At 41.8% G+C, this 12,306-nt stretch overlaps 1 protein-coding gene across 1 annotated transcript; it reads left to right on the plus strand.

Annotated features, from left to right (window-relative positions):
- Positions 1-7,335: 7,335 nt before the first annotated feature.
- LOC114565757 (microfibril-associated glycoprotein 4) lies at positions 7,336-12,075 on the plus strand. The gene is made up of 6 exons (XM_028593986.1): positions 7,336-7,390; positions 7,566-7,721; positions 9,596-9,634; positions 10,307-10,403; positions 10,473-10,640; positions 11,822-12,075. Exons 1-6 carry the CDS (start codon positions 7,385-7,387, stop codon positions 12,073-12,075), a joined length of 720 nt encoding a protein of 239 aa, XP_028449787.1. The 5' UTR covers positions 7,336-7,384.
- Positions 12,076-12,306: the final 231 nt, after the last annotated feature.

Below are 12,306 nucleotides of genomic sequence, written 5' to 3' on the forward strand. Positions count from 1 at the left end.
ATTTCTTGTCGCTCTGATGTCTGTGGTATCTCTCTCGCACTTTTATATACTGTTAAGGTTAATAAGTTACTGAGCAGCTGCTGTTTCACACCAATAAAACTATAAATGGGTGGAAGCATGTCTTGAGTGTGTCTGCCAGCCATTGGCTTACACAATGTTGGCACCCAAATCTGACACGCCAGCACTTTTTGGGGACTCGCCTCTATTAAAGGTCCAAAGAAACAACTTTGTAATTTGGAGTAAAGCAGAGGTCTTCAACGTTTTTTAAACCAAGAACCCCTTAACTGAACAGACCGAGCAAGGACCCCCCCTACTACATATATTGTATACAAGGAAGATGCATATTAAACTGGGCCTAGGTGTGTGTGTGTTTGTGTGTGTGTCTGTCTGTGTGCGTGTGTGTGTATGTTAGAAAAATATGATTTACATACTTTTATCTCTCGTTAATATTAAAACTGTTTGCACAAGAATACAATAATATACTGACACGGATTACTCTTTCCTGTCTCAGTTAAATTAAACTGTTTGCATATTAAGAAAGCAAAAGCTAAAGGTACTTTATTGTCACATACACATATATGTAGCGAAATTCATTCTCTGCATTTAACCCATCATTCAAGGGAGCAGTGGGCAGCAAATCACAGTGCCCGGGACCAACTCCAGATCTGAGCCAGTGCCTTGATCAAGGGCACTGACTGGAGAACCTAGTACATGTTTTTGATGGTGGGGGAAACCGGAGCACCCGGAGGAAACCCACGCAAACATGGGGAGAACATGCAAACTCCACAGTGAGGCCACAGTGCTAACCACTGGGCCACCTGCTAGCTCTCACAAGAGAACATGGTGTGATGCTGAGGAAACAACATGCACTCCCTGACCAGGTAACAACTGACCACATCAACTCTGTATTATAGGGAGCTGGCAGCTATCGATTCTTTTAGTAATCGAGTATTCTACCGATTATTCCATCATTTAATTGAGTAATCAGATAAGAAATACTTAGTAAGAAATACTTAGTAAACAGCAGTAGTAAATATATTTATTATTGCTGTTTACTAAAAAAAAAGGAGACAAAATAATAAACAATAAAACACAAAGGAGTATATGAAAACTGTGTGTGTGTGTGTGTGTGTGTGTGTGTGTGTGTGTGTGTGTGTGTGTGTGTGTGGTTAAGGTTAGCATTAGATTAATATGAATCATGTAGCTGCTACAGGTTCTGACTGCCAGATACACAGAGCTTCTATTGTTGCCGGACGCCGGAGAGCTCCGCAGCAACTCAGCACACGGCAGATAGTGCGGGACAGGAAGTGGAGCAAAGAAACAAAATAAAACATCTGGTTAATTTTCAAAATAAAATCCAGCGTGCTCACGGTGGATCATGTTTCCCTGCACTACACCTTGAAAACACAGCTCAGAGCTGTTCCCCCTCTACTCCTCTGGGTGGAAACTAACTGGTGGTGGTTTGTAGTTTGATTCTACATGAATTTGTGAGATCTGGTTGGGTCCTGGTGACTTCAGCTGTCAGTCATGGCAGCCGTGCCTGAACAAATCCAGACCTGGTGGGTATTGACGGACAGCGGAGCCGTTCTGCATCCTGAGGAAATCCGGAATAACACATCTGTGTGTTTAGTCTCATGTACACAGCACTGATCAGCTGCTGCTCGGGGAACAACTGTGTGTGTGTTTGTATGGGTGTGTGTGTGTGTGTGTCCTCACTAAGACCAAGAAAGTGGATCACATCACTCCAGTACTGAAGTCTCTACACTGGCTTCCTGTGCCTCAAAGAATTGATTTCAAAATACTCTTGCTGGTTTATAAATCACTAAACGGTTTAGGGCCAAAATACATTTCTGATCTGCTACACTATGACCCACCCAGACCTCTCAGGTGGTCTGGGACAGGTCTGCTACACTATGACCCCCCCAGACCTCTCAGGTGGTCTGGGACAGGTCTGCTACACTATGACCCACCCAGACCTCTCAGGTGGTCTGGGACAGGTCTGCTACACTATGACCCACCCAGACCTCTCAGGTGGTCTGGGACAGGTCTACTACACTATGACCCACCCAGACCTCTCAGGTGGTCTGGGACAGGTCTGCTACACTATGACCCCCCCAGACCTCTCAGGTGGTCTGGGACAGGTCTGCTACACTATGACCCACCCAGACCTCTCAGGTGGTCTGGGACAGGTCTGCTACACTATGACTATGTGACTATGTGTGTGTGTGTGTGTGTGTGTGTGAGAGTCTGTGTGTGTGTGTGTGTGTGTGTGTGTGTGTGTGTGTGTGTGTGTGTGTGTGTGTGTGTGTGTGTGTGTGTGTCTGTGTGTGTGTGTAACCAACAAGATGCAAGAAGCTAAATGTCTCCAACTAATCCATTCATCTAGAAAATAATCCACACATTATTCACCGTGAAGATAATGGTAAATCCCAGCCTTACTAGTGTGTGAATGTTTGAAGGATGTAAAAACAGCATTTAAAGTGTGATCCCAAACATTAATGATGGTTAAGGTTAGCATTAGATTAATATGAATCATGTAGCTGCTATAGTTCAGGTCAGGTCAGGGGAGGGACTCATAACTAATAACACGTCTGTGTGTTTAGTCTCATGTACACAGTGCTGATCAGCTGCTTCACACGGGGAACACCTGTGTGTGTGTCTATAGGGGTGTGTTGTGTGTGTGCGACTGTGTTTTTGTGCTTCTCTGAATGTGTGTGTGTGTCTGTTTGTATGAGTCTATATGTGTGTGTGTGTGTGTGTGTGTGTGTGTGTGTGTGTGTGTGTGTGTGTGTGTGTCTGTGTGTGTGTGTGTGTTAGGGCTTTGACTTTTGCCCAAAAATCATATTCGAAATTCGTTTGTTTATTTATATTCGAATATATTTGAATATTTATTAATAATATTTTGACCATTAATTGCCTTCAGTAAGACCTATATACTTTTTTATATTTGTGTCTCCTTTGTTCAAAACTCTACACAGAATTTCCAAAACTGCCCACACAAAATGCTAAATGCCTCACATCTCCTTCAAAATGAAACACTGCATTCAAAATACCATAAACTCATCTCAGAATAAGAACACTTTTTTCATAATAGTAAGTTTTTGGATATACCATATACACACTGTTGTTCTAAATCTAAAACTCTTTTGTCTTTCATAGGATTATATCTACATTTACAATATTGTAGAGCGAAAGTCATCTGCTGAGAGTGGTTGAAAAGTGCACTGTTAAAAACAATCTAATGTTACAGTAAAACAGAAAATATTTATTGGGCAAAACGTTACGTTTGTAAGAGTAGCACAGTGTTGTATACAGTAGCATGAAACAAGAAAACAAAAGTACAAACATATGTAAACCAAAGGTATCCCTTTTAGATTTTTAGTGTGTGTGTGTGTGTGTGTGTTTTTGTGTGTGTGTATTTGTGCGTGCTTGTGTGTCTGGGTGGGGGGGGGAATTGTATGCACTCTGTGCAAAACAAAGTCATTAGAAATAGTCATTAGATAGTTGCATGCAGTATGGACGCCACTGTAAAGCTACTCAAGATGGGCTTCTCTCATTGGTCAATCGGTGGTTGATCACATGATGAATAAGTGTGGCGCTGATCTCATCAGAGATGGCTCTCCTTCTTCCTCTTCTTCCCTCCTCCTCCTCCTCGTTATCCCCTGTCTCTCCCTCCTCCTCCCCTTGCTCTCTGTCTATTGTTGGCATCCATTGTTCAAAACAGGTAATCTGACCTTTGACCTTTCTATAGGCCTATACTAAAGCAATGATTGGTTAGTGTTCAGTTATGACATAATGTGTTTGCACATGTGAGGAGTGTGTGTGTGCCCTGGTAGATAAGTGTAGCATTTTGATTGGTTGTGTTTAGAAATGGATAGCAAGTCACTTCTTGTTAGATTGTTGTGTCTTAGGTAGAGAATTGTGTGTAATGTTTTGAAAAAAGTGTTTTATGCATTTGAAAACTGAGTGAAAGGCTGAGAAATAGCTTCTGTTTTGGAGATTTGCTGTGTAGTTTTGCACTTTGAGTGAGAGGTTTCAAAATTCATGTGACATGAAAAGTTTTTGTGTAAAAAAAAAAAACTGTATTACAAGTCAGACCCTGCACTAAATACCAACAGTATGCTTTCAGCACGAAGTTTGCTTTCACCGTAGCCTACGTAAGTGGTCTGATGGTTATAATGTGCGCTGGTGTGTGCGTCGAGCCGGCATGTGTGTGTATGTGTCTGTGTGTGTGTGTGTGTGTGTGTGTGTGTGTGTGTGTGTGTGTGTGTGTGTGTGTGTGTGTGTGTGTGTGTGTGTGTGTGTGTGTGTGTGTGTGTGTGTCTCTGAATGTGTGTGTGTGTTTGTGTGTCTGTGTGTGTGTGTGTCTGTGTGTATGAGTCTCTGTGTGTGTGTGTGTGTGTGTGTGTGTGTCTCTGAATGTGTGTCTGTGTGTGTGTTTGTGTGTCTGTGTGTGTGTGTTTGTGCGTGTGTATGAGTATCTGTGTGTGTGTGTGTGTGTGTGTGTGTGTGTGTGTTGTGTCTGTCTGTGTGTGTGTGTGTATGAGTCTCTCTGTGTGTGTGTGTGTGTGTGTGTGTGTGTCTGTGTGTGTGTGTGTGTGTGTGTGTGTCTGAGTGTGTGTGTGTGTGTGTGTCTCTTTATGTGTGTGTGTCTGTGTGTGTGTGTGTGTGTGTGTGTGTGTGTGTGTGTGTGTGTCTGAGTGTGTGTGTGTGTGTGTCTCTTTATGTGTGTGTGTGTGTGTCTGAGTGTGTGTGTGTGTGTGTGTCTCTTTTTGTGTGTGTGTGTGTGTGTGTGTGTGTGTGTGTGTGTGTGTGTGTGTGTGTGTGTCTGTGTGTGTGTGTGTGTGTGTGTGTGTGTGTGTGTGTGTGTGTGTGTGTGTGTGTGTGCCCAGGTAGGTGAGGTGCGTGCGCAGCGGTACAGCTCCACCAGGAAGGACTCCACCAGCCCCCCCGCTCATGGCCCCGCCCGCCACCTGCAGCGTTACCGGGGTGATGTCACGGTACCCCTGCTTCACCCACGACATCATGCTGACATCACGGTGAGATCATGGTGACATCACAGACAGCAGAGGCTCCAGAGAGATCTCACCTTCAAACATTAAAACATGTAACTCTTATCAGTTCAATGTTCTCAGCACAAACGGACATTTGGAAAAACAGAAAAATGGGTTCCAAATATTCCAATTTTCTGTTTTCAGAAATTTAGAAAATTACAAAATTGCGTCTGGGTTCCAATTATTTAATACTGCCATGTTATTCTCTCCCTCGTTCTGCCTAGCTACGCCCCCCCCTACCCTCCCCCCCACTCAAAACCATCAGCTGCACCTCTGACCCCAAAGTTTGTTTGTTTTTTGGTCCATATGCAGTTAATGACCTGCATATTCTGCAAAGTCAAGGTAAAAAAAAATAAATGAAAAATTGGATATTTTAACCCATTTTTTTGTTTTTCCAAATGTCTGTTTGTGCTTAGAACATTGACCTGATAAGAGTTACACTGACCAAGGACCCGTTAACTGTCCCAATGGTTCTGCAGGTTTCTCTATAAGGATTTTGATTATTAGCCACAATGTCTAAACCATCCCATAATGTCTAAACCAAATGAAGACTTTTTAAGACTCCTGGTGTCCTCAGGTCAAATTTGACCCCTTTTTAAAATGTCTATATCAGAAATATGGGTTTCTTTTGAACCAAATTACCACAAAAAAGGATGGATTCCATACAACGCTCTCTGCAAATATAATTGATCACTTTCATTGAATTTGGGGTGAAAATTGAAATTATTTTAAATCAGTATCCTGACTAAACTCAACATACTTTCCTTTGACTTAACTTTCAGTCAAAAAATTATATAATATTAGGTATAATTGCATATAAATTAGGTTTATTGACCATGAATTCCAAAAAGTAATGTAAAACTAGTGGTAGTAAGTTGGTGTTAACTAAAAACTAAAACAAGTCGGAAAAAGGGACGAAAATGTGAAGTGTCAAAAACAGATTTTGACCCCGTAGGACAACACACGGGTTAGGACCTTTATGAATGAAATGTAAGACCTTTATGACATCATGAAGCCAGCTGGGTGGAGGTGGAGCTCCAGCGTTCCCAGTTTAAAGGCTTCAGATTAGGGATCGACCGATATGGATTTGTTTTTCATCAGCCTCAACCGATCACCGTTACGGGCTGCCGATTTTCTTGAGCTGATATTTGGAGCCGATACTGCTTTTGCTCTCTCAATTTATATCAAAAGAATGTAAACCCTGCCACACTGGATTTATTTTCGGAATCTGCTCTGCCATTTCTTTAAAAAGAATAAACAAAAACACAGATCAGATTCATATCACCCAGATTATGTGTTCAATGTTCATCATATGGATGGGTGCAATGCATACGGTTAACTGTGCAAGGGTAAAAGGCTTTCATCTACATCTCTAACACAGCCTTGATGTGGCATTGCTTGCTGACATATTATAAGACAGATATAATCAGGTCATCACAAAATCTCCTTTGTCAACACATTTAAATAATTTAAGAAAACAATAAACCTGAAAAGTAGCTATTGAAATAAAGTGCTTGATTTGTAATTTAAGACTGCCAGATGCCTGTCTGTAAATAATGCCGGGAAAAAACTACAGTGTGTGTGCAGTCGCACACACACTCACACACACACACACACACACACACACACACACACACACACACACACACACACACACACATTTAGAGACACACACAGTCGCACACACACCCATACAAACACACCCAAATAAACACACACAGGTGTTCCCCGTGTGAAGCAGCTGATCAGCACTGTGTACATGACATTAAACACACAGAAATGTTATTAGTTATGAGTCCCTCCCCTGACCTGACCTGACCTATAGAAGCTACATGATTCATATTAATCTAATGCTAACCTTAACCATCATATATGTTTGGGATCACACTTTAAATGCTGTTTTTACATCACAAAGATACACACACACACACACACACACACACACACACACTCTTACACACACATAGCCATGTTTTACACAACTAGCCTACAGCATGCTACTCTGCGAATAGCCAAAACCAGCTAGACAAACCAAACCAAATATTAACGAGAGATAAAAGTATGTAAATCATATTTTTCTAACACACACACAGACACACACACCCTTACACACACACACACACACACATCTTGTAAGCCAATGGCAGATACACACACACTCAAGGACATGTTTCCACCCATTTATAGTTTTATTGGTGTGAAACAGCAGCTGCTCAGTAACTTATTAATCATAACAGTATATAAGTATGAGAGAGATACCACAGACATCAGAGCGACGAGACACACTGCCATCAGGATCTTCATCAGATCACTTCTGCTGAAATCTGACCATGAAGGTAAGTTTACAACTTTATATATCTGATAGCTTGGCAAACAAATTTTAATCATTTGTGGCCCCAAGATTTGGACAGGGGAAGCAAAAGTCTTCAGCCTGCTTTACAGAGTATTCTAGCTGTGCATGAGAGTGATACCAACTGAATGAACTTAATTAAAACATCTCTTTTGTTCCAGCTGGTTTCAGTCGTCCTCGTCTTGCTGGCTCCACTGTTGACCAGCTGCCAGAAGGTCATTCGGCCGGTAGACTGCAGTGACATTTACCACAATGACAACAGCCAACCCAGTGGAGTGTACACCATCTATCCCATCGGAGCCACATCTGCTGTCCAGGTACACTTCATCCTCTCTGGGACTCAGGTTGACCTTCAGATCAGGGCTTACAGTTTTTTTCGATTGCTAAACGACAGTGGGCACAACTGGAGTCACGTGCAAAACTCTAACTCCAGTCTACACAGCAGCAGTTCATGTGGACCAAACTCTAGTTGATTTCTCATTGCTTGAACACAGTTTTCAAAACCCTACATACTTATCCCATGACTTTAACCACAACCTGCACAACACTGTAGATTTACAGCACTTTGTTCAAATTCTGCTGTCACAACTGTTAACCACACATTCAAAACAGAATAGATTTCAGTCTGGTGCCTATCAAACACTGCTGATTGCAATTTTAGCTGAAAGCCTAAGTAGGTGTCTAGTTTTAGACTAGTTAGTGAACATATATGGTATTTATACAGAGAAAGATCAGAAAGCCTTTTTTGTATACAAACACCAAATAAGAATGAAACAATTCTACCCTGTATCGTTTGAGAGAAACAGGTAAAAGATCAAACATGTCCAGGTAAGATGTCTGAGGTTATGTACACAGATATTAAAAAAAAAGTGAAAAACACTATATCTTTACAATAGTAAAACTGCATTCTTACTGTTTTTCAGAAAGTAATGGCGGTGAAAACAATAGAAACACCACATTCATTAGTATTTAGAGATGATGAAGACATCCAATGTGATGAAGAAAACTTGCCACATGATGCTGGAGAGAGGCAGGATTAGTCACACTATTCTCTGGTACTGTTTCGTATGTACCTTTAGTTTTTTTCCCCAGTAATTCCATAAATTACTAGAGACAAAATACTTTATTGAAGAAAACTGCTGATTTTCATTCCTTCTTGTTTACCTTATGTAAAAATTGGTATGCTATACAATCTATATTTTTTCCTTAAATAAACTGTTGAGTAGTGTCAAGTCACTCAAATTGTTCAAACTGTAAAGATGAAAAAGTTTGTAATTTGTGTATTGGTGTTTGATGCTAGTGTTTTTACTCTCAGTGTGTTCTGAGGGACAGTGTGTGTTATCTCAGTGAGGATTGTGCTGAGTGTTTGGCTGCACTGAGCCTGTTCTGCAGCTGATGTGAACTGTTTAGCTCAGGTGACTGTTGGTAGTGCAGACTGTAGTTTGAGTTTTGCACATGTGATTCCAGTTGTGCCCACTGTTGTTTAGCAATCGTAAAAAACTGTAATATCACTTATTTGATATCAGTCAGGTTAGGGAAATCTCGGTCACAATACCAGTTTATCTTTGATATAAAAGAGATTCTCAGAGAACTTCTGCTGTAAATTGTGAAAGCAAGAAGCAACCCTCACCTATTTTTTTATAAAGCACCAGGTTAATGTTTACATTAAGAAATGACCCCCAAAAAGTTTGTTTAAAGTACTTGAACTGAACTGAACAGGACTAACAACAGGGGCGGAGCTAGACTCTCAGCACAGTGGGGACAGAGCTTCATCACTGGGCCCCCCTGCTTCTAAAATAGCTATAAATCCATGTTGTAATGTGTCACTTGTTGAGCCAAATTAGCCTATGTCCAGAACATGTCAAGAACAATGAAAACAGCTTTCCAGTCAAGTTAAAATATTTCAGCACCAGAGACAGCGCGGACAGCGACAGTGTTGGTGCTGAACAGGCCAATAGTTACTGCTAAATAAATACATATAGGCTATGTTGTCTCCTATGGGGTAATTCTGGTTGATTAGGTGAAGTAGTAGAACTGATTAATGTAAATTTGGATACAGTTTTAGTTAAAGGTCCACATTAAGTTATACGTGTGTGTGTGTGTGTGTGTGTGTGTGTGTGTGTGTGTGTGTGTGTGTGTGTGTGTGTGTGTCTGTGTGTTTGTGTGTGTATGTGTGTGTGTGTTTGTGTAGGTGTACTGTGACATGGTCTCAAAAGGAGGACGGTGGACGGTGAGTATTTTAAAGTGATGGTTCAGAGTAATTTCACCCTAGGGTCCTTTGCACCATGACCTCGAGCCAAACACCCCCCCAGAAGCTTTTTTCACCTGGGTCTAACATTGGGAGAGTTAGCGTAGAGTAGCGTTAGCAGCTGAATAGCTTAGCGTAGGGCCTAATGGATCCAGGTTTGTATTTTGTAAGTTATCCCACTAATACTGCCCGAAATGATACCAAACTTCTACAGTAGTACATATAGGTTATGTACTCATAAAACGATGGATTGGAAAGTTTGTAAGTACACCAGAAGTTTATGTAAATAACACTTGCCTGTTGGCTTCTCGTCTCTGCTGCTGCTACCGGGCAGTAAAAGTGCTTAGGGCCGTCTACAAATTACAACACCGAAAAGAGATACAACAAAAACATTTATTAATTTAATGATTAAATAAGGTAATCTCTCCAAACTTACCTCAATTATAACTTGTCTCCTGCTACTTATACTACAGCACTTACTTAAAAAGTTAAATTAATAAATGTTTTTTCAATGAAGTCAACACTTCCTGTAGTTCATTCACAATAAATCACATTCCAGTAAAATCCTTGTTGTCTGGAAACATGAGCTGTCAGATATCTCGTGTGTTTAGCTAGTTAAACCCCCATCCCATCCCATCCCGTCCCCCGTCCCAGGTGTTCCAGAGGAGGATGGATGGCACGGTGACCTTCTACAGGGGCTGGGATCGATACAAGACTGGCTTTGGTAGCGCTGCTGGAGAGTACTGGCTCGGTGAGAAATGAATCCAAACTAACAGTCATGTCTTCATGAAACTGTTTCTAAATGTTTGTGTGTTTTCAGGTCTTGAGTCTCTCTACCACCTGACTCTGAAGAGAAAGTATGAGCTGCTGGTCGACATGGAGGATTTTGGAGGAAACAAAGCGTTTGCCCATTACTCCTCGTTCTCCATCGACCCAGAGTCCTCCGGCTACAAACTGTCTGTTTCTGGATTCACTAATGGAGGAGCAGGTGAGGTTTCCACATTAAGGACGAGAATTTCAGCCATTAATGTTGTGGAGTGTGACATTGCTTTTCATTGGTTCATTGAAAATACTTTTCAGCAATATAATATAATGGTGAGGGGAAACTTCCTCTGAGACAGACAGGCAGAACAGGGTGCTCTATGCCCTGGTGACTGACTGACAGGCAGAACAGGGATCTCTATGCCCTGGTGACTGACTGACAGTGAAAACAGGGTTCTCTATACCCTGGTGACTGACTGACAGGCAGAACAGGGATCTCTATGCCATGGTGACTGACTGACAGGCAGAACAGGGATCTCTATGCCCTGGTGACTGACTGACTGGCAGCTCATGGTTATGTTTCTATACAGGTGGCACATTTAAACCCAGTCTCACGGCAGTTTGTGAAATGGTCACTTGAAATGGTCTATTGATTTGCATATACGGACACGTTTATCTCGTTTTTTGTCATTGTGGTCAGCACGTTTTTCTTTCTTGATCACAGCACGATTCTAACGGGACGGTTGGGTTTAGTAAAAGAAGAATGGGACGGTGGGGGGAAATGTGTGTGTGTCTGTGTGTGTGTGTGTATGTGTGTGTGTGTGTGTGTGTGTGTGTGTGTGTGTGTGTGTGTGTGTGTGTGTGTGTGTGTGTGTGTGTGTGTGTGTGTGTGTGTGTGTGTGTGTGTGTGTCTGTGTCTGTGTCTGTGTGTGTGTGTGTGTCTGTGTGTCCATGTGTCCGTGTGTATGTGTCCGTGTGTGTGTGTGTGTGTGTGTGTGTGTGTGTGTCTGTGTGTGTGTGTGTGTGTGTGTGTGTGTGTGTGTGTGTGTGGTGTGTGTGTGTGTGTGTGTGTGTGTGTGTGTGTGTGTGTGTGTGTGTGTGTGTGTGTGTGTGTGTGTGTGTGTGTGTGTGTCCATGTGTCCGTGTGTATGTGTCCGTGTGTGTGTGTATGTGTGTCCGTGTGTGTGTATGTGTGTGTCTGTGTTTGTGTGTGTTTGTGTGCGTGTGCCAAGTTCGCCTACTAAATATATATATCTAGCCATTAAACAATAGTTGTATTATTTAGTTGTACTTACTGTAGGTAGAGAAGTACACTGTGGTATTTACTGGAGGAAATACACTCCAAAAATATATATATCATTGTTAGTAGTATCATAATGTTGTGATTATACACTTGTGTTTCTGTAGGAGACTCCCTGAGTTATCACAACGGACAGAAGTTCACCACCTTCGACAAAGACCAGGACTTATATTCAGGGAACTGTGCCAAACTAACCCTGGGGGCGTTCTGGTACAACATCTGTAACATTGCAAATCCAAACGGTGTTTATCGTTGGGGGGCTGACAGCACTGTCCAGGGTGTTGGAGTGGATTGGCCCACTTGGAAAGGTTTTAACTACTCCCTAAAGAGCATCAGCATGAAGATCCGTCCTGTGCAGTAGTTCTCCAGGACCAGTTTACAGCAGACTATCTGCTCATTTCTTCTCATTTATTCATCTTTCTCTCATTAAGATTTTAATCAGCTGATGTCTGTATATCTTGTTATGGTCTGTGATGGTTTAAAGCAGTCGCAGCTCGCTGCAACGTGGAGGAAAAGTCAGAAGTGTCTCCAGTTTATCTGCTGTACGGTGACAATAAATAAATAAATTGAGCATTAAGATGATCTCATGTCT

Source organism: Perca flavescens, chromosome 12 (assembly GCF_004354835.1).
Source record: "Perca flavescens isolate YP-PL-M2 chromosome 12, PFLA_1.0, whole genome shotgun sequence".
Taxonomy (NCBI): Eukaryota; Metazoa; Chordata; class Actinopteri; order Perciformes; family Percidae; genus Perca; species Perca flavescens.

Coding starts and splice junctions, on each gene's coding strand:
- LOC114565757 (XM_028593986.1), top strand. Junction 9,635..10,306: donor CAAAAGGAGGACGGTGGACG/GTGAGTATTTTA, acceptor CCCCCGTCCCAG/GTGTTCCAGAGGAGGATGGA. Junction 10,404..10,472: donor TGCTGGAGAGTACTGGCTCG/GTGAGAAATGAA, acceptor GTGTGTTTTCAG/GTCTTGAGTCTCTCTACCAC.